The 20516-nt window shown below is 41.1% G+C and overlaps 1 protein-coding gene across 1 annotated transcript in view; it reads left to right on the top strand.

Annotated features, from left to right (window-relative positions):
* camkvb (CaM kinase-like vesicle-associated b) overlaps positions 1 to 20224 on the top strand; it is a 41252-nt gene extending 21028 nt beyond the window's left edge. Inside the window, exons 2-11 of the mRNA XM_056364512.1 lie at positions 9217 to 9324; positions 9460 to 9591; positions 13318 to 13392; positions 14086 to 14224; positions 14495 to 14615; positions 14725 to 14800; positions 14902 to 15038; positions 15230 to 15308; positions 17077 to 17164; positions 17365 to 20224. Coding sequence (XP_056220487.1) covers positions 9230 to 9324; positions 9460 to 9591; positions 13318 to 13392; positions 14086 to 14224; positions 14495 to 14615; positions 14725 to 14800; positions 14902 to 15038; positions 15230 to 15308; positions 17077 to 17164; positions 17365 to 17727 — 1305 coding nt within the window. The 5' untranslated portion in view covers positions 9217 to 9229 and the 3' untranslated portion in view covers positions 17728 to 20224. The remainder of the gene's footprint in view (positions 1 to 9216; positions 9325 to 9459; positions 9592 to 13317; positions 13393 to 14085; positions 14225 to 14494; positions 14616 to 14724; positions 14801 to 14901; positions 15039 to 15229; positions 15309 to 17076; positions 17165 to 17364) is intronic.
* Positions 20225 to 20516: the final 292 nt, after the last annotated feature.

Here is a 20516-nt window from a genome sequence, read left to right as displayed (position 1 = left end):
CATTTCATATTCACAATGTCTCCATGACTTGCAGGTTGAAAATGCAGCAAAAAAGCTTTTTTTTTTTCTTTTTGCCCTGTTTAAATCTGCGCCCTGCAGTCCTTAGCGAGGTGCTTCTGCTGCTGTACTTTAGGTCTGTGGCTACCTCTGTTACACAACCATTTCCCTTGTGTAAGGTAAATGCTGTTAGTGCTGGCGCGACAAAAGAAGACACTAAGAACAGGTGCACTTACAGGTGCATCGTGGACAATTGTGTTACAGGTTTGAGGGCAGTTAGTCAGCTGTTTGTCCGTACTGATTTTAAGTATACTGTGCCAAAAGATAAAAACAGACACAGCACTGTTAGTCAACTCTGAGACACATCCTCATGCTGCAGTTCACACGGGCTCTGAGGAGCTGTTCACTGGCTTTGTAATAACATAAATATAGTTGATATAAATTCCTGTGTACTGTGCTGCCCAATTACAGCTGTGCTTTTTGTGTCCCCATTGAAACAGAAAAATAATGTTGTGGCAGGCGGCAGGTGGAAGTCCCGACTCCTGGGGGTGTGCGAGATATCGATTATAAACCTGTGACTCTTTTACAGTAAATGTGAAAACATCCTGCAGCTTTACCTCCCCTTTAGAAGCTGTTGTAAGAGGGGGCTGTAATTTGCCTTGTGATTCCTGTAAAGTAAAAGGTTAAGCCTGGGGTGCAGTTGCTGCAAGTGACTCTCCGTTGATGGGCTCTGAGTGTGGTGCTGAGAGAGAGAGAGAGAGATGGCACAGGAAGACAGAGGGAAGTGAAGTGGAGAAGAGTAAGGGGTTTCTCTTCTTCTGAAGAAGCCTCTGCAGTGTTTTCTTATTCAGTGAAGAATGCAGCTATATGAGTCAGATTCAGACATGAATGACAGCACATAGAGTGGGATTGTGATTATTCTCTAAAGGCAGCCGGATGATGGAGTCCATGGCCTTGAATAAGCCCTTGAAAAAAAGACAGGATAGATTGCGAAGCTTCCCATCGTCCATGATGTCTGGCAAACAAATGAGAAATGTAATGAATTCTTGAGAGATTCGCAGTGTGTGAGGCTGACACAGACACCGACAAGCAGTGCAGCACACTGGACTGGGATTAGAGGAAGGATGAGCAGAGAAGGCTGGTAATTATTCTAGCACTGCCAGAGTTGCCATGCTTCTGCTCCAAGCACACTGTTAAGCAAGTGCCCTGGGACACAATGATTCCTCGATACAAGAGAGACACGAAATGTAGGCCCAGTGAGACGTACTGTGGAAATGGAGACTATCAGCCATGAATAATTAATTCAACTGTGTATGGACCCACTTTTTATAACCTTTGCCACCATCTTTACTCTGATCCTGCTCCATAAATGCTGCTGATTGATACGACTTTCCGACTCTGGGTGTATTTCCCACGCGCTGTTGTTACCCTGCCCCCCCCCCTCGTTACAGACCTCTCAGCGCCACACTCCTCTGCCAGCTCTGCAAAGGTTGAAAAGGCAATGCTTAATATGCTGCATTGCAACCCTAATTAGTGCGGCCAGAGGCCCCCCCCCCGAGACAGTGCGTGCAAACTTTTATGTCAACATTTCCAAGAAGCCATTTCCCCTTAAAGTCACATGTAAAAAGACATCATTCTTGCGCGGTGCAGTAATGAGGCAGTGTGATGATGTTGCAGAATGTTGTTTCCTCTTCCCCAGCGAGTTTCTGAGAAGTGCTTCCACGAAGACACTGGCTCTCCACTGAATTAATGCAGGTTAGACTGTACACTGTGAAATAATATACATATAAAGTACTTTGATTTCATCCCAATCTTGGACGCCTATTTCTTCTCATTACATATATATATTCAGGGCGCAGTGCAGTGATAATTTCACCACCTCTGACAGAGCTCCTGTCAGGGTCATGTACCAACGTGTACATTTATTGCATAACATCAATATTCCACCTGCAGTACAATGTTCATATAGTAAATCTCAGCACTAATGGATTCTCTTGGCCTTTGGTTCAGCACTTCATCCATAAAAGTTCAGTCCGAGTCAGACAGCTTTGACATTAATGGGATTTGACTGTTACTGCTTAGCAAGCAATAACAATCATTAGTAAATTTATATATGCCACATTTTGTATCTATGGAACACAACAGCTGCAAATGCAAAATGAGATTATATGATCTAAATTGATTAGATGCTGTTTGGGTTGTATTAGCATCACTGCTGGGCTGCATCCGCGTTATCTGAATGACTTACGTCCTGACACCTGCACACCCTTGAAAACTTCTCTGATGTGTCGTGTCCACACCCGACTTGAAAATGTTTTAACACTTATGGTGTTGTTCTGTCTTTAAAATGCATGTGTCGTCGCACCTAAATTCCAAGTTCACACCCGCAGCTAGAATCAGATTTCACATAGAATCAAGTCAGGTCGGATGAGCTTCACAGAATACCTGTGCACATGATTTACTGTTGAGTTGCCATTCAGATCACACCTCTGACACTGCAGCTCAGTCTGACCTCTCGGATCAGGGTTAAGTGCTGCTTGCCTCTTACTCAGTATATGATATGTATTTGACACCATCATAATTTAAAGATGGAGGAGAAGTTAGAAACTAAAGTGGAAAACGCACTGGTGCCGCAGTCATATTATGTGTGTCAAGTGCCGCCCTTAGCACCAATAGTTCGTGCTGCAACCAGAACCATACACAAAGTTGGACATGGTACAGACATTAACTTAAAATAATAAAAACTATCCAATCTCCACAGCTATGGCTCGCCAGGCAACACCTTTTTGCCATTGTCTTTGTAATAACGAGATGGTGGGTCATATATGTCTTATATAGGCATTTCTAATATGGCTGTTTTACTCGTCCCTCGTTTACTTTCAGCACTGCATAAGTGTAAGGATTCCAAGTCAAGACAGAGCTGATTCTCAAAAGTCCAGCAAGATCTTGACTTCTCGTTTTCTATCCCTCAGACCTTCAGTTTGCTTATTAAGCATAGTTTCCTTGCAATTGCAGCTCTCTTTACCGGAGGAGGCAGCGAGAGGCAACTGTTTGAGCATCTTTCTCACACTGGTCTCTGTTAAGACTTACACAACTGTCGCTATCCCTATCTGTGTTGACCTTATCTTTTCCTTTCAGCTCAAGGCAAAGAGCTATCGCAGTCTCTTGGGCAATCTCAGGAGATCAGCAGGGATGAAAGAAACTGAATGTCAAGGATGTTTATTTCCTAATAGCTGGAGAGTCTGTCCTTGTGGGGCTGAGGATCCAGCCAACCTCCAGCAACAGAGGCAAAGACAGAGCATCAGAGAGGGGGACGATGATATTTTAGATGGCTGAGCTGAGCCTTGTCAAAACAGAGATAGCGGTTTGTCCGAAACACTTGAGGCGGGCTCGGGGGAGTCAACACAGAAGAGGGATGCTGCTCCCTTTAAACTTAAAAGTTGAAACTTTTTACCAGTTCGTCATTCTGTGTCCTGCTTACCTTCTTCCCAAATGATCCCATGAAAACCAGCAGTAGATAAATGATGGCAGTGTTAAGGGGTTTAGAAAATTCGGATTTGTTTAATGCAGTGCACGTGTCACAATATCATTTTCACTGCTTATTTATCACAGCCAAAAGAATCCATGATAACAATATTATCGTGATATCTATGGAAAATCTGAATAATAATAATAATAATAATAATAATAATAATAATAATATTAATGCTATCAGTGAAATTCATCTTTAACTTTGTTTAATGTGTGTTTTGTATCTTTTTTGGCGAATGAATTAGACTCAAACATGAGTGTAGGGAGGAGGAGAGAGAGTAAGTGGGATGGTAAATGGACTGCACTTAAACAGCACTTTTCTAGTCAGATCAACCACTCAAATCGCTTTACACTATAAGCCACATTCACCCAGTCACACACACATTCATACAGCGCTTTTTTCTACACGTTGAGCACTTCTACCATACACTCACACACTCACTCACACTGGAACAGCCATCAGAGGCAATGCTGGGTTCAGTATCTTGCCCGAGGACACTTTGACAAGTGGACTGGAGGAGCCAGGGATCGAACCAGCGACTGTCTGATCAGTGGACAACCCGCTCCGCCTCCTGAGCCACAGCTGTCCCAGACTCTGTAACAAAAGCGAAAGAACGATTACACTGAAATGAAAAGTCAACATGATGAACTCATTAGCAAAAGAAAAAGTGAAGGTTATTTGTGGGTTTGTCGACTCCTGTCGTGTAGTCACTTGATCCATTGTTAATAAAAAAATACTGATTAGTGCAGCTTCAAACTGAATATATATCTGATTAATGTGTGCATGACAAGCCAATAAGATTGCTCTCACGTTAGCAAGTCTTTCATTTAAGATTTATTCAGACTGCAAAACAGCATGCATAAAATGGACAGAGTTTTCAGATCATTGCAACCCATACAACTTTTTGGCAAAGCCAGTTAGTGGTCTATACAGTAGTTTTATTTGTCTCCAGTAAAGTTTAGCTTAGGATGAGGAACATGAAATCAAAGCTGATCATCCATGTGCAATTAATAGAGCAAATTTTGTTTAATCATATATTTTTACTTTGCTCAGGGGAAGGTTTATCTACGTAAAAACTTGTTAAAATATAACTGTTGAGGCACTGCATTGAGAGAGAGAGAGAGAGAGAGAGAGAGAGAGAGAGAGAGAGAGAGAGAGAGAGAGAGAAGATGTGAGCCAAAAAACTGAACAGTAAATGAAAGATGTCCAAAATCAAGGAAAACACTTCTTCATCTCAGAAAAATTTCATGGTGGGATTAGTGCGATCAGCTGCTCCCTCATGTTTATAACCATACCAAAAAGGCACCAGCCATTTCCCTGAGGTGTATCATCACATTATACCACAGCAGCAGGTAAAATAATCCCCCTTACCAATGCCTTAAAAAAAAAATCCTGATACAGCGCTCTAATACAATGCAGTCTAATCTTATTTAACCTAATCTTAGACTTCACCTAAATTAGCCGAACCTGTAGCCTGATCTTAAACAGGCCGAGGGAAGAAAAGCCTCATTTTGCTGATCACCTTGCCTGGCTGAAGCGGGAGCTGCGCTTTGCCTGAAAAACCCAAGATCTTCATCACTATCCATCCTCCATGTTGTAAATCTTCACCGCATCTGCAGAGAATCCTTGGTGACACAGCAGTGCGGCCCAAGCAGGCTCAGCTGGCAGACCCAGGTCACACACTGGGCCATAAAGCATCACGAGCCATCGATCGCTGCTCCCGAAGGGCAGATAACAGTCAGAACACGGGGTGATAACGCTTGAATGTTGCTGATGGTGGTCAGTCCAAATGGGGCCATTATACAGCCTGTGTTGTGATACTGCCGGGATCCTGCTCTCTCTGCTTGAAGTGCTTTGTAAATTCTTCAAGCATCACACTAATCAACACTTTAAAAAAAACAAACAAACAAAAAAAAAACATGGGAGAGGCTGACTGAGATACTTTGTGCTAAACTTTGTATTTTTTTTTTCCTATAGTCTTCTTATTGTTATTTGTTTATTTTACAAGCTCATTATGAACACATGAAAATAAAGTCCTCATCGATTGGGCTTAGAAACCTTTCCAAACCCACAAAGGCCCTGTTTATTTGCTGGATTACTTCATTAAATTAGATTTCATCATCATCATCATCAGAATATCTTTTTCAGTCTCTCTTCCTCCAGCCTATTATCCCTCTCTACAATGCTACGACTCTCTTGTGGACTGTTACAGCTGCTTGCTGAATATCAATGTTTTCAAGCATATTATAGAATTTTTTTCCCTCACGTTTCCTAATGCCAGACTCACTCTGAATTACCTCCATTTAAACCACTGGTTCCTGCAGAGCTTTTGTTTTTCCTCTTTGCACCATAACTTCACTGAGCCACAGCATTTACCACAGAGAGACAGTGCAGTATATTGAGAGTGAGTGAGAGCGAGAGAGAGAGAGAGACACAGGGAGCCAGAAAAGGTCAGCTCCTCGTGCCGACTACACAGCGCAGACTGTTGCCTCAGATGAGCAAAGGAAGTTCAGAGAGAGCACAGTTTTCTCTCAGCACATTTGAGACATCTCCGCGCCGAGCCTCGGTCATTTATATTGGATTACAGGTCGATTCGCGGAGCTACAGTGAACAGATTGCCCTTCTTACACATGGCGCTATACTTCTCACGCTGGCTGCGCTCATTTACATGTAGACATCCATCACCCAGACTGCCAGCGCAGATGGATTTTGTGTGTCTAGGAAATAAATATTTCTCGCCCCTTTATTCATCTGGAGAAATTTCAGCACCGTCCTGCTTTGCATTCAAACAGCTTCACATACAGAACATTCACTCCAGCTCAGGACTTGTCTGCAGTGTTGTACTATCGGGCCTTGAGCAGTTTTACTGGCGTAAGAAGTTGTGTGGAGCCTTATTCAAGGACACTGGTAGTAGATGAGAGAGGCAACAACTGTTCTCCCAGCAGACTTCTCCAATCTGTCCAGGGATTTGAATCAGAAGAACACTGAATCACATACTTGCTTGTTGTAAATGATCTGATCCCACTTCTGTTTTTCTGCCTTTTTTGTTTTTTGGCAGCTTATACCCTTGAAAACAATTTACTCTAATTTATCTGGCTATTGTAAGAGCATTCGGCAGTAAAATCTCCCTTTCGTTGTGTGTTGAATCACATGATGTCTGGGGTTGGGTAATACTACAATACTGCTGTCAAGAGAGATGTAAGAGATTTAGCCATTTGAACCAAGACAGATATCCCTTAGCAGATGTATCAGGCCATTGTAGGCAATATTGCTATAAGCAGGACCGCTTTATGGCGTTATTAGATGTATATGATCCTTGCATTAGTGTGATGAAGAGTGAACATTTGTTAGACATTTAATGCGCTGAATCCCCAGTTTATCTATAAACGGTTTCTTAATTGCGTTTCCAGAAAATTTACAATATCATCATTTTCTGGATAATGTGCTATAAAAACACACATACCATTTATAGGATTATATATAAGATTTCATCCATATCTCCCAACACTAATGTGTGCTTAGTTTCACAGTGAGAGTCACGTGTTTTAGATCAGACTTCAATGCCTTAATGAAACTCATATATAAAAGAGTCCAACTGATAAATTGACAATAAATTGTAGTACAAGAATTCACAACTGTGTCTCCTAGAAATGATGTTAAAAAAAATGGATCACTGGCTGGATTCTGTCCAGAGGCAACAATGTTTTTGAATGAATGCAGCTCTACATTTATTAACAGCAGTGGTGGTGATTGGGGTGGCTGGCGGATGAACAAAGCACATGACATAAAAAAGTTGATTGATGTTGTAGTCACTAGAAGTTTAACTGCAATATAACTGCAATATACTGTCAACGTAACAAAATCCACAAAACAAATATACCGTCTGTGAACATTTTACTGGTATGTTCAGTATCAACGTATTATCCACATGTCAAATACGTAAATTAACATTTCCTCATTCCGTTAATAGAAAACATAATCAGTAACCAGTCACAAACATATTTGCTGTTGCAGTTTAGTTGTAGTGACACAAAATTTCAGGGAGACGGTTGAAATTCCAGATAAGTTTTAGGTAGCATTAGCTTAGCTCAAAGACTGGAATCAGGGGGAAACAGCTAGCCTGGCTTTCTGTGAAGATAGCAAAATTCACCTACAAGCACCTTGTAGCTCCACTGTACAAAACCGTCAGTGTAAAAATGAGAATTTGCTGTTTCACAGTCAGTTATGAGCTGCAATTTTGCTTCGCTGGGAGCAGTAATTTCCTGTCCAGCTGGAATCCAGCTGCTCACGTGGTGTGTGTCAGACACTTGAATAGTTGATTGAGAAATTGAGTCCATCACGAATCAGAAGACGGGGGTGCTACAGCGTAACTTAATGTGCAGCTAGCGAGTCTACTTGCATAGCTGCTGTAGCTAAGCCCTTAGCACTGAACTACGAATACAGCTTTAGAAACAATGTTATTACATAGTTCGTTTCAACAGTACAGTGTCCCATTTTGTACATATCTTGGTCATTTAATGGATGGATTTATTGGATCAAAAATTACGCAAAAGAGAAATTGGTTGATATATCAGGGTATTAGATTTTCTAACTGTCACTGTTACCAGTATCTGCTCCATTATTCTACTCTGCTACAGTATACAGCATAGATTTTAGGGTTTAGGCACACATGCTCGCTTACACAGACAGAAATACAGTCTTAACTGCATCCCATCCATTAATATACCACTTATACTTTGAGGGTTGCTGGCGGGCTGGAGCAAATCCCAGCTGACACTGGGCGAGAGGAGGGGTACACCCGCCCTGGACAGGTCGCCAGTCTATCACAGGTCCGACATATAGAGTCAAACAACCATTCAGTCTCACACTGGAGTCATCACTTAACCTGCATGTCTTGTGTGACTGTGAGGAAGCTGGAGCACTTGGAGAAAAACCCACAAGTACTAACCACTGCACCACCGTGCTGTTTTGAGATCTCTACTCCAGGGAATGAAATACTAAAAAATGTCTCTTCCCTTGAAACACAAAACTAATAGTTCCAACTTAACTGACTCTAATTCTTAGACAAAAAAAACCAAAAAACAGAAAAGAAGAAACAGAGTAAAGTAACATAGGATGGTCTCAAATTTCACTCCATGCTGTTAAAGAGAGGCACAGAGAGGCGGCACCGCAATTAAGTGTTGATGCAGAGCTCGTAAAGTACTTTAATTCCTCTCTCAGTCCTGGGGTGCTCTGCCTGTACTGGCCGGCTCCCTGTCTTGATTGGAAATGCTTCACTTGTTGCTGCGGTTTCCTCGCCAGGCCCCGCACTCATTAAATGCTGCTCCTTCTGCTCCCTGACCCCCACGTTTTGTAAGTTTCATCCCACAGAAAAGCACCAGTACATTCAGTCCAGACTTCTGCTTCACCCCAGACTGTTCCCCCAGCTGTTGTATTAGTTATATAAAAGTTAGATCCAAACATAAAGCTGACTCTGTGCAGCCGGCTCTGAGGCTCTGGACTTTCTTACTGCAGGATCATGAAAGGCTCTGTTACATTAAGTGAAACAATCCGCTGCGCTGATACTGCCTCTGGTGGCTCTTTAACTCTTACACTTTTGACAGGCTTTCTCAGCATTATGCTACTTCTGTCTTATTATTCATTCCACTCTTCTGTCTCTCTCTCTTTCTCTGTTTCTCTTACCACAGGTCAGGAGAGGCCATGCCATTTGGCTGTATAACAATCGGGGAAAAGAAGGATTATAACAATCCTTCAGACGTGACAGATAAATATGACCTGGGTCAGACTGTTAAATCGTGAGTATCTCTCCAGCGGCTTGCAGAGCAAAAACACCCATACAGACTCTTGAATTATGTTTCTATCTTTTCTCAAGAAACTGTCATGATCTGTCTTTATATTTCTGCAAATAACTCTGCAATGCTTCCTTTCAGGGAGGAGTTCTGTGAGATATTCAGGGCTAAAGACAAAACTACAATGAAAATGTACACGTGTAAAAAGTTCCTAAAGAAGGATGGAAGGAAAGTCCGCAAGGCTGCGAAAAATGAGATCCTCATCTTAAAGATGTGAGTTGTTGGATTGGGACTAATATTCCCTTCAGTCCAAGTTAAACAATGCATGATTAGTTTTGTGTTGGAAGATTTTCATTTGTTTTTTTCTTTTCCTTATTTCACCTTCTTAAACACAAGCTGCACAGACGACATGGATTTCTAAAAAGAAAAACGAAGCAGAAATGTTTTTTATTTATAAGTAATAAATTATTGAATTCAATTTATTATTAATAATAATAATAATAATAATAATAATAATAATAATAAAAGTCAAGTGGACCTCACTTTATTGACTGATCACACAGTTTATCTGAGTCGTTTCCTCTCAGCTTCTCTATTATCTAACTTTCCTGTAAAATCCACATCAGCATAACCTGGGTCTTGTCAAACTATTTGTCGCTGACAGCAGGCGGCGCAGTGAAGCACGGCGATGATGAAGGTGTGATTTCTATGTAAGGAGCCTTTCAAAACATGGATTCTTATTCTTCTGAAAATTGCACTTCAGACACAGCAATAACGGGGATATGATGGAAACTGCTCCAGTTTTTCAGGCGTTAATCATCAGTGGGGGTTTTTATTGAATAATCAAATGTGATGACAGTTTCAAAGGCTGCGGAGAATGCCTGGCAAAACATCAAATGCAGTCTTGAATATAAAATGCTTGAATATAGGCATTAGAAAAGAAAAGAAGTGCTCATTCAAGTACTAATCCTCATTAATTTATTTTTATGTCTTCCTGCACATTGTCAGTCACAAACAACTTGGTTTTTTCTCAGTTAGAGTTTCTGACTCAAAGTCCCCCTCCACCCAAAAATATGTTTTAATTGTTACTTCACACGGTTGTTTGGGCCTCATTGTGCAGAGTAATGTATATGCAGAGTTTCACACTAAGGCTCAGTTGGAAGCCAGTTGTGGTTCAATATCGTCACCTTCCTAAAATAATGGCCTAAGTCATGTTTTGACAAAAATGTTTTTTTTGCCTAAATCACCCCCTCATGATGCTGGCCACCTCTGGTAAAATCGCCTGAATCCTCAGTTGAGGGGAACATGCAATTCTACCCCCGGTTGTATAATGGCCTATGTCAAAAGTGTGACTCTTTTGTTGAGTTTTTTGTGTTTCCTGAAAAACCTGAAAAAATGACTTAGGCCATTATTTTAAGAGGGTGTCGATATGCAGTTACACAGGTGTGACATGGAGAGTTGAGACATCTTGTGTCCAGCAGTTAAACTTTTGAAAGGAACAAAACTTGCATATTCATAGATTCTGGACGTTTTAATGATTGTGAGGGAGTATATGTAATTTTAAGAATTTTTAATGAGGTAATTTAACTTTTTTTTTGTGTGGGAGAAGCATATGAGACACAGATGATTCCTTCTTACAGGCAGAGTATTAAAACACGTCTGGAGGCGATCATTAATGGTGTGCAAGAACTTTGTCATTGGTAATAACTTCACCTCTCACTGCAGCAGCTGTTTTGGCAACGTCACAGAACCATGAATAATGGCCTTAAGTGAAGAAGACATTTGCACCATTAAATGTATAAGCACAAATTACTTTTATTTTTTAAATTATTTTAATTTTATTTATTTATCTCAAAGAAAACATAGGGCATTGAATACACAATTAGTGTGGGGAAAAATGACATTTAGATGTTTTTGTTCTACAATGAATAAATTTTCTTTTTTTTTGACAGCAAGGTGTGCTGACCTGCTCAATTTGAAATTGCCTACTAAAACACGAGAAATGGAAATGCATGAATTTCAAAAAAGCTCTCAAATGTTGCAAAAATAGAAAAAAAAAAAAAAAGTATACGCTGGCATGAGGTGGTTTTTCAGACTAATTGACGAACCAATATTCTGAAAAATTCAAGTCGTGGCGCCTGCTGCATCATGCCCCAAAGAGCCAGTTCCAACCGAGAGGCAGATGCTGTAAATCTGTTGTCACGTTTAATTGGGATGATTTCGTGAGATGAGAAAAAAACTCAGCTTTATTCATATAACAGAACTCAATGGAAACAGACACACAATTGTGTTTTGTCGACTTTTCTAAAAATGTCTGTTTTGGGCAAGACTGCAGTGCAAACCCGGTAATTGAAGTAAATGAAGCCTTGGAAGTTCAAGTTCAAACAATTCCTACAGCTGTCCCAACTTTTGATGATGACTTACAAACCCTCTGTCTGTACAAAGGTAGTGAAGGAACAGACTGTGTTCTCCACCCTCTGATGCATTATTAGGACAATACTGCAGGAAGTAGGACGGTATATTTCTATCAGAATGGAGAGAAAAAGGAAGACAGTCTGACTGATCAGGGGTTCATCCTACAGCGAGATAATGAGCCAAAACATTAGAGGAAAGGAAAGCAAAGGTGAAACAGGCAAAAATAAAAGTGCAGCACATTCGTAGGAAAAGTGCTGAGACAAACTTTCTGAACAATATTTGATTTCCCTCGTAGAATGTCATGAGTGTGTCACTGAATGTCAGATTAAATTTAGTTCAACAAGTAGATTCCATGATATTAAATTTCCAGGTGTTTATTTGTACTATTCTTTAATTTCAAACACAGAGACTTTGAATGATTTGAATTTAAATTTAACAGCTGGAAAAATCCAAGTGTAAAAAGTATGACCGGTAGTGTAGGCGTCCAAAAACCCTTCTGGAATAAAACCAACCCTCCCCAAACAATATGAAGCAGTACTGTCCACTTGTTACGTATGACTTTCTTTGTTTGGTTGACTGCAGAGTTGTTTACATCTTCTCCTTGGCTGAAACTGAGTTTCTGGTGTGTGATGCAGAGACAATGTGGGATTATGCACAGAGGGACATTACACAACCTGCTCTTGAAGATCGTTCAGTTTTTTTTTCTTCAGGGCAAAGCAGAGAGCACAGAGCTTTAGTAGCACAACGATCCATGTGAGGAAAGAAAAAGAGCGGTGTAGGCCAGTGCATGCAGTGCACTCACACTGTTACAACACTTACAACAGCTGGATCAGTGGAGAACAAACCCTGATTGGCTGCTGTAGAGAAAACAATATCATTGTCCACATGTATCTGTGATAAGCTAAAAATAGAGCATGTCCCCATCTGTGCCCCTTAGCTACCTGGACTACATTCATCGCCATTTTAATTCAACGCACATTTTATGTATATGTGCTTTTAGAAATACCAACAATAGAACAAGAATTGTCCAAACGATGTCCACTACTTTCTTCTAAACAGCTGTGCTTTCCCTCGGCTCCCTGATGTTTGGGATAAGTAAATTACAGTTGTGAAACACTACACCTGTCAGTGACACAAAATGAGAACGATGCATTAATGTCCCAAATCTTTTTCCACTCAGTAACCTGTTTAGCCTTGAATGAATGAGTAAAGCCATTTCAGACGGAGCTTCATTCTTTTTTGACCGTGTTCCTTGTTCAGTTCTTCAATATAAAATGTGAAAAGGATCATGGAGGCAGCAGGAGTGTTTTGTCAACTTCATGGGGCATTGACAGGCAGGAACACCACTCTGCAGCTTCAAGTATTGTAGCTTTATGGGTTAAATTCACCATGAAGTTTCCCAGCTGGTACTGTTGCTGTCTTTATGCCCATATGGATAAATTAGAGCACGTAAATCAGCTTATCTGTGGATGGGCAGTTGAACATGCAGATCTCAGTCATGTCTTGAATGAATGATTCAGATGTCGTATCTCTCTCTCTCTCTCTCTGTGTCTCTGTCTTGTGCTTTGTGATGCGTCTCCTCAGGGTGAAGCATCCCAATATTCTCCAGCTGGTGGACGTCTTTGAGACCAAAAAAGAGTACTTCCTCTTCCTTGAACTGTGAGTTCAGATGTCTGATGAGCCGGGAGAAAAGGCTCTCTGCTTGTCTTTGCTGTAGCTGGGGTCTGTTGAACTGTATGTGCTGATTATTCACTCTTGGGGAAAGAGCGGTTGTAGCCCGAGGCCCTGTAGATATGAGAACATCTCTGAACTCCACTCATTTGGTATTCGGATATGATTGCTTGCTAGCTGCTCCATTCTCATCAGCATGTGTTCTTGGGGAATTTGATGCATTTCCATGGATGTGCTAGATGTAGGATACTCATCTTGTCCTTCGAGGACACTTGATTTATGGGTTTGTGGTTAGAAAGAAAATGATCAAACACAAAAGAAACAGTGGGGATATGACTGAAACCATTTCCTTGAAACAGGTATGGCAGATTATGCAGTCTTGTCAACAGATTTTACTCTGGGAATTATGTAATTTCAATTTAAATATTCAATACAAATATGCAAATATATATATAAATATGAATATAAATATGCAAAAGTACAGTTATATATTTTTATACTATCAGTCCTTTTTTGCCTTTTGAATAGTCTCATTATTGTCTCGTCATCCAGCAAAGACAACAAATGCTTTTCAAAAAAAATAAAAATAAAAAATAGATGCCTGAAATCTCCTGAGGTTGAAATAAAATCACATTTGTAGTTTTCAACAACAAACACCTAACATATTTCTTGTTTCTACAGTGCAACAGGCCGAGAGGTGTTTGACTGGATCCTGGATCAAGGCTACTACTCAGAGCGAGACACCAGCAACGTGGTGCGCCAGGTGCTGGAGGCTGTCGCCTACCTCCACTCCCTGCATATCGTGCACAGAAACCTCAAGGTAACACACCACAGGACTTGGACTATACTGACTAATCTGGGTTTAGGCAGAAGTAAATAAGACATTATGACTGTGGTGGCAATAAAACTGTAATCCATCTAAAAGGATTTCACTGTTCACCATGAACTTCTGCTTATATAGTCACTGGTCTCTTTTTACCAGGACTCATTTCACTGTTCAGAAATGACAACACCACTGAAATTCATACTCTGCACCTTAAACATGAATATTATATTAACTGTTGTCACTGTAATACGTCATTGTCCACAGTTGGAGAACTTGGTTTACTACAACCGTCTGAAGCACTCTAAAATAGTCATCAGTGACTTCCATCTTGCCAAGTTGGAGAATGGACTAATCAAAGACCCCTGTGGGACACCAGAGTACCTGGGTGAGCATATAGATTTAAGAGGTTGTCGTATGGACAGATTGGTGGAGAACGTCACGTCTCGGCTTTTAACGTCAGGACATTTTTATCAAATGTCTGTGCTCTTCTGCAGCTCCTGAGGTGGTTGGCAGACAGCGATATGGCAGGCCTGTGGACTGCTGGGCTACAGGTGTCATCATGTACATACTGTAAGTTGTGAAAGGAAAAATGAAGAGAGATTACTTAATAGACCTTGTGTAAATATGGTATACAGATGTTTTCTTGACTCCCAAAGCTCTATTTTTCCCAGGCTGTCAGGAAACCCTCCTTTCTACGATGAAACCGATGATGATGATTATGAAAACCATGACAAGAACCTGTTCCGCAAGATCCTGGCAGGCGATTATGAGTTTGACTCTCCATACTGGGATGACATCTCTGACTCAGGTACTTTTAGGATAATGTTAACACTGTGAGGGAACAAAATTGCAGCTTGCTGGGTAAACATTTCAAATTCCAGAGGGTTTTCCCCTCTTCTTACCTCTGGAGTGTTCAAACACGTTGTATTTATGTTCCCATCCATCAGGAGAATAAACGCTTTTTCATTGAGGTTTGTCTGTGTGATTTCTCTCTGACAGCCAAGAGTCTGGTTGCTCGTCTGATGGAAGTGGATCAAGACCAGAGACTGACAGCCCAGGAGGCTATAAACCATGAATGGTAGGCAGCAGAGCTTTGAGATATTGTGAAGCCCATTTAAATCAGAACAAAGTGATCAGACTGTATTAATGTGATCAGAAAGGCGGCATGAGATCGGGCTTTCTTGCTTGTTTGACACGTCAATTATAACTGTGTTGGGAAACTTAATAGCATCAAAACTGAAGCTTCACTTGACAATAAACCAAAGCTGCTTTCCACATTATCCAACATGAGTTTAAAAGATATTTTTAGCAGTGTGACACTAGGGATGGCAATGTCTGAAATATCTAAAACAAATATTTTGTTCCAGGCATTCAAGGTCCCTGAGGATGTATTTCAGTGACTTTGGTGATCCAATGACATTTCCTTTAGCACCACCTGCAGGTTGACATTTTCAGATTCCTGTTGAAATGTCCTGACAATTAGTGGATTCACTGGTATCAGGGATGCCCCCTTAAACGGGTTCAAATTGCACCTGTGAAACTTTTCAGCTGTTGCTGGTGATGCTTCCTCTTCAGTGGTTCCTCTGACTTGTGCTGTTCCCACTAGGCTTCATCTTCGGCCCCATTCTTTTCCACAGACATGTTTTTTCACCATGTCAAATTATACACAACCACACTGGTTGTGATTATCACTGCTACGCGGATGATTTCCAGATGTTAAAAAGTTAAAAGTGCTGGATGACCCTGAACTTTCTTCAGCAAGTGAACATAAATCTGAAATAACAGAATTTGGCCCCCCAGAGTTCATCTCCTGAAACTAATGACATTCAACTCTACTTTACTTATATTTAGTATTAATTAGCCAATGTATGTTAACACATTTAACCCTGCAATGACTGATTTTTTTGGCCACTTTAAACAAGAAACAAGTTTGCATCAATGACTGTATTATAAAGACGAACGACGCATCTCCACTTCTTACTGCACAAAACTGAAGCCAAAATATCAGGGATACGAGTGTCGCTATGTTGCACTGGTGACGTAATTTTGAGCCAGAGTCTGCACAGCAGTGATCAGGGAGAAGAGTCACAGTAACAAGGTCCTGCCCAAACACCTGCTCGACCCAATCGCGAGTCAGTTACACCTGTCAATCATGATGTTGCACGTTTTGTAGCATCAAATAGCTAATTAAAACCAAACTTATCAGAAAAATGAACAATTGAACACTAAGGAACGTGGTAAACATTATACCTGCTAAATATAAGCATGTTAACATTTTCATTGTGAGCTTGTTAACATGATGATGTTAGCATTTGGCTTACATCACCACAGCGCCTAAGTACAGACCTCACAGCTTCTGTTTTGTCTTCTTCTTCTTCTTGGTATAACCACAGCACAGTCTGTGTCCCAGTATAGAAAATAATCAAATTTGCAGAAAGCACCCTTTGTTATCTGTTATTTTCTTATATGGGGGCACCTTATTGAGCATTGCTTTGGCGGTTGCTACTGTTTGAAGGCATTGAACTGTTTATTATTGTGTTAAAAAAATCACATATTGATCAATTTTCAGTTCGACTGTTCGCCCTTCTTAGTTGCATCTGACAGAGGCGCTTCCAGCAAACTATAAACTTTGAACACAATTGATCGTCACAAAGGCAAAAGCTAGAAGAAAAGGGCCCAGGCAGAAAAATGATTAGAATAACAATAAAAGGTTAAACAGTCCTTGGCAAAAGTTTTTTAGTCAGAAAAAAGAAGAGTAAATTGAGTGGTACTGTGTGCAGCAGCCTGTGACATCCAAAGATAGGGGAAGTATAAAGCTGTTGTGTTTTTCCCATTTTGTGCAACAGGATCTCTGGTGGTGCAGCTTCAGATAAGAACATCAAGGAAAATGTGTGTGCACAAATAGAGAAGAACTTCGCCAGAGCTAAATGGAAGGTAAGCCCTTTTGTTCTCTCCTCGTGGAAGCTGTTCTTCAAAATTCCTTCAGTAGTTGTGTGGTCCTTGAACAGGCAGGTATTGTAGCGCAGTATTGTGTAACTGTGAGTTGAGGCAGTCCGATGAGAGTTGATGTTCTCTGAGCAAGTTTTCAGGTTATTGAACCTATCGGAGATCAGTTTTTCTACCTCCTCCCACAGAAAGCGGTGCGGGTCACCACCATCATGAAGAGATTGAGAGCACCTGAGCAGAGCGAATCGAGGGCAGCCAGCCCAGCAGCCGGCGCCCCAGCAGACCCCGCAGCTCCCCAGGCTGCCACCGACCCCTCCGCACCTTCATCTGGTGCAACACCTGAGGGAGCCCCCGCTGCGGCCACAGAGCTCCCTGCCGGAGTTGAGATAAGCCAACCAGCGCCAGAGGCCTCAGCCGGGGTGTCAGCGTCAGACGCTGAGCCACAGCAGCAGAGCCCAGCACTGCAGGAGGCCGAACCCACACCGCGTTGTAATGGAGAAGCATCGACTGCTCACCACGCACCCGCCGGGGCCGGGGACGAGCAGGGTTAGACACCCGACCCCTGCCCCTTCCCCGTGTGACCTCTGCAGTCCCCACCAACTCCTGCACACTGTACATTAGCTGCTAGCATGGTGACACTGACTCTGCTTCTCTCTCACTTGCAGCATTAGCATCATCTCATGGAGGCTGTGTGCTACCTTTCCTGAGTGCTGCGTTGCATTGGCTTTCTCTTTACATGTATTGTGTCTTTTTTCACTGACCCCTCTGGTGTTTTCCGTCAGATTACATAAACCACATCTATCTCCCCACATTATAGGTTTATGGGCGAAGACAGGTTTGCTGTCAAGCTGTGGCTTACAGCTGAAGTCTTCTCCACTTAGTGATAAGAGAATATAGGAAGACATAATTGTGCAGAAAACAGCTTTTATTCCTTTTTAATGAGCCAACTTGGGAAACTTCTCTCTGCCAGTCTTGCAATTATAGTATTTGTTCTGAGAATCAGTAGAAAATGTTTTGCTTTTCCCTAAATTTGGATCTCGTACTGTAACAGAGTAAGTGCAGGCCCTCACATATATCCCTCTCACATGGGAAATATATTTATCTCTCCTATATGTTATTGTCTACACCAACCAGTTATTGTGCGTTGAACAATACTGAGATTGGACTGGGAGTTTTTATGCCCAGTACTGTATTTTGAACTATAGGCAGCTTCACACATAAGCACACACACAAACACTATGTTCCTTTGCTAACTTCCTGCTCAGGAAAGAACCTCATAGCTGTAAGTGTAAAGATTCTGTATATAGAGACCTTTGTAGAAGTAGCCGAAACAGCATGCATTCTCACTTTTTGCTGTTCGTTTTACATTTACAGCCACTTGGTGGATAAAGATGCGCTACTCGTCTTATCGCAGGCCACAGCACTCTCGCCTCTTTGCCACAAGCCGTGTCGAGGCTAATGTTCTTTTCAAAAGCTTACTGCAGCTACACTTTGCTGTCTTATTACTACTGTTCAGTTAGCACCCCTGCTGTCAATGTAAGTTATATGAAAAGAAAATTTTGAAAAAAAAAACTGTCATTACATAGCAGTTCTATGCATTCAAATTAATTTGTAGCTTTTCTTATTTAGAAACATCACAGCAGACTTCATGATATCTTTATCCATCACGTGACACAAATTGTTTCGTTTTTCTTTTTTGTTGTTGTTGTTGCTAGTTCTCAGTCTACCTGTGTCTCCTCTGACCTAATCCTGTCCTTTGTATTTGGATACTGACTCAAATGCCACACGTCTTAATATTTGGTTTTAACTGTAAAAACAAAATGTGCATTAACAGACCACATGCGGCTTTCAAGGGAAGACATGCATCATTTTGACTTTGTGGTAACTAGGGTCATCTTTACCAACTCAGCTTTGTTGACCTGTATTGTACTGAAACAATGTATGAAGCATATGTTTAACATTTCAGAATTTATTTATTTTATTTTTTATTATTTATCTGTGTATATTTTTTTTTTTATTTACAAAGATTTTCAGCTTCTACTTGATAAACAGTAATAACAAACCATCCTCTCGTCACTGGTCCCCTCGAGCATTAATAAAGAGCTACAGAAGGAGTTCTCTGTAATCACACTAGAGGAAATTGAGCAATATTCGACTGGCTGCAGAAACTGTGATTCCTGGTGTCCATGTACCTGTCAGTACAAGTCTATAGTCCTGGCCACTTAACTAACACCTGGCTGCTGTCGGATCTGCGTGTGTGTGTGTGTGTGTGTGTGTGTGTGTGTGTGCGTGCGTGTGTGTGTGTGTGCTGTGCTGTGCGTGTGTGACCAACATTATTTCCTGCTTGAACACACTATTAACCATTGGTTTTTATTCCCTGGTCACACAGAGACAGCAGCCACATTGTTAATACAATTATTAAATGATATCATTAAAGTGTAATGTGTCCTGGCTCGTGCTCGGCTTCTTTGTCTGACTCTGCCCAACCTCAAGAGTATTTACTGTGCAGACCTGTGAATTTATATGAAAACGTGCATTTCAGATCAAATCGGGAGAAAACTGATCACATGTATTTATTCAAGTTTGAGATAAGTTTGTATCTACACTGTATTTCTACATGTATCTCCTTTTCATTTCTGCTAATATTGATCAGTACACACACCGATCTTTCAGATTATACCATGATCAGATCGTTTCTTATATTGTTGAAGATAAACATTTAGATTTTAACGAGAGGCTTAACCAGAAGAGATTTTTATGTGAATAGATTATTTCATGTGGTCCGTTCTATTTGTTTAGATGGCAAATAAATACTGTTGAAATACTGTTACATGGTTTAAAGCAATGCTTTTTTCCCCCAATACATTTGTCACTATATTTAGTACTCCCATGTCTGTTCATTTTACCATGCACTTACAGGTGTATTTGTAGATGTTTGCCAGGACCAGTGGTCACCTGTAGGTCCTGTCCTGCATTTGTGAGCTCTGTACCGTACTCCTTGACTGAGTTGATGACTTTGATGGTAATAAAATTTAATTCATCTGTTTATTCATGCGTGGTCCTCTCGTTTCTCTACAGTCAATGGACAGAGGGTGCATGAGAACTTTCAAAGCAAAGATGGCTCTGTGGAAGACTATTTAGAGAAAACGTGGGAAACAGCCTGTGTCATCACGCTCCGCTTTCCCCTTAACCCGGTGGAGAGCATCTGTGTTACACTGTCTCGATTAGCACAAGCTTAGCGCCCTTCCTGGTGCGGTGTGAACTCGTGTTTGAAAATCCCAGCAGTGCCATTTGGTGACACATTCCAGGATACTTGAATTGCATCGTGTTGGAAGAATAA

The sequence above is a fragment of the Seriola aureovittata genome, chromosome 2, assembly GCF_021018895.1.
Source record: "Seriola aureovittata isolate HTS-2021-v1 ecotype China chromosome 2, ASM2101889v1, whole genome shotgun sequence".
NCBI lineage: Eukaryota > Metazoa > Chordata > Actinopteri > Carangiformes > Carangidae > Seriola > Seriola aureovittata.
The sequence above is the reverse complement of the archived record's forward strand: the minus strand, read 5'-3'. Positions and strand labels throughout refer to the sequence as shown.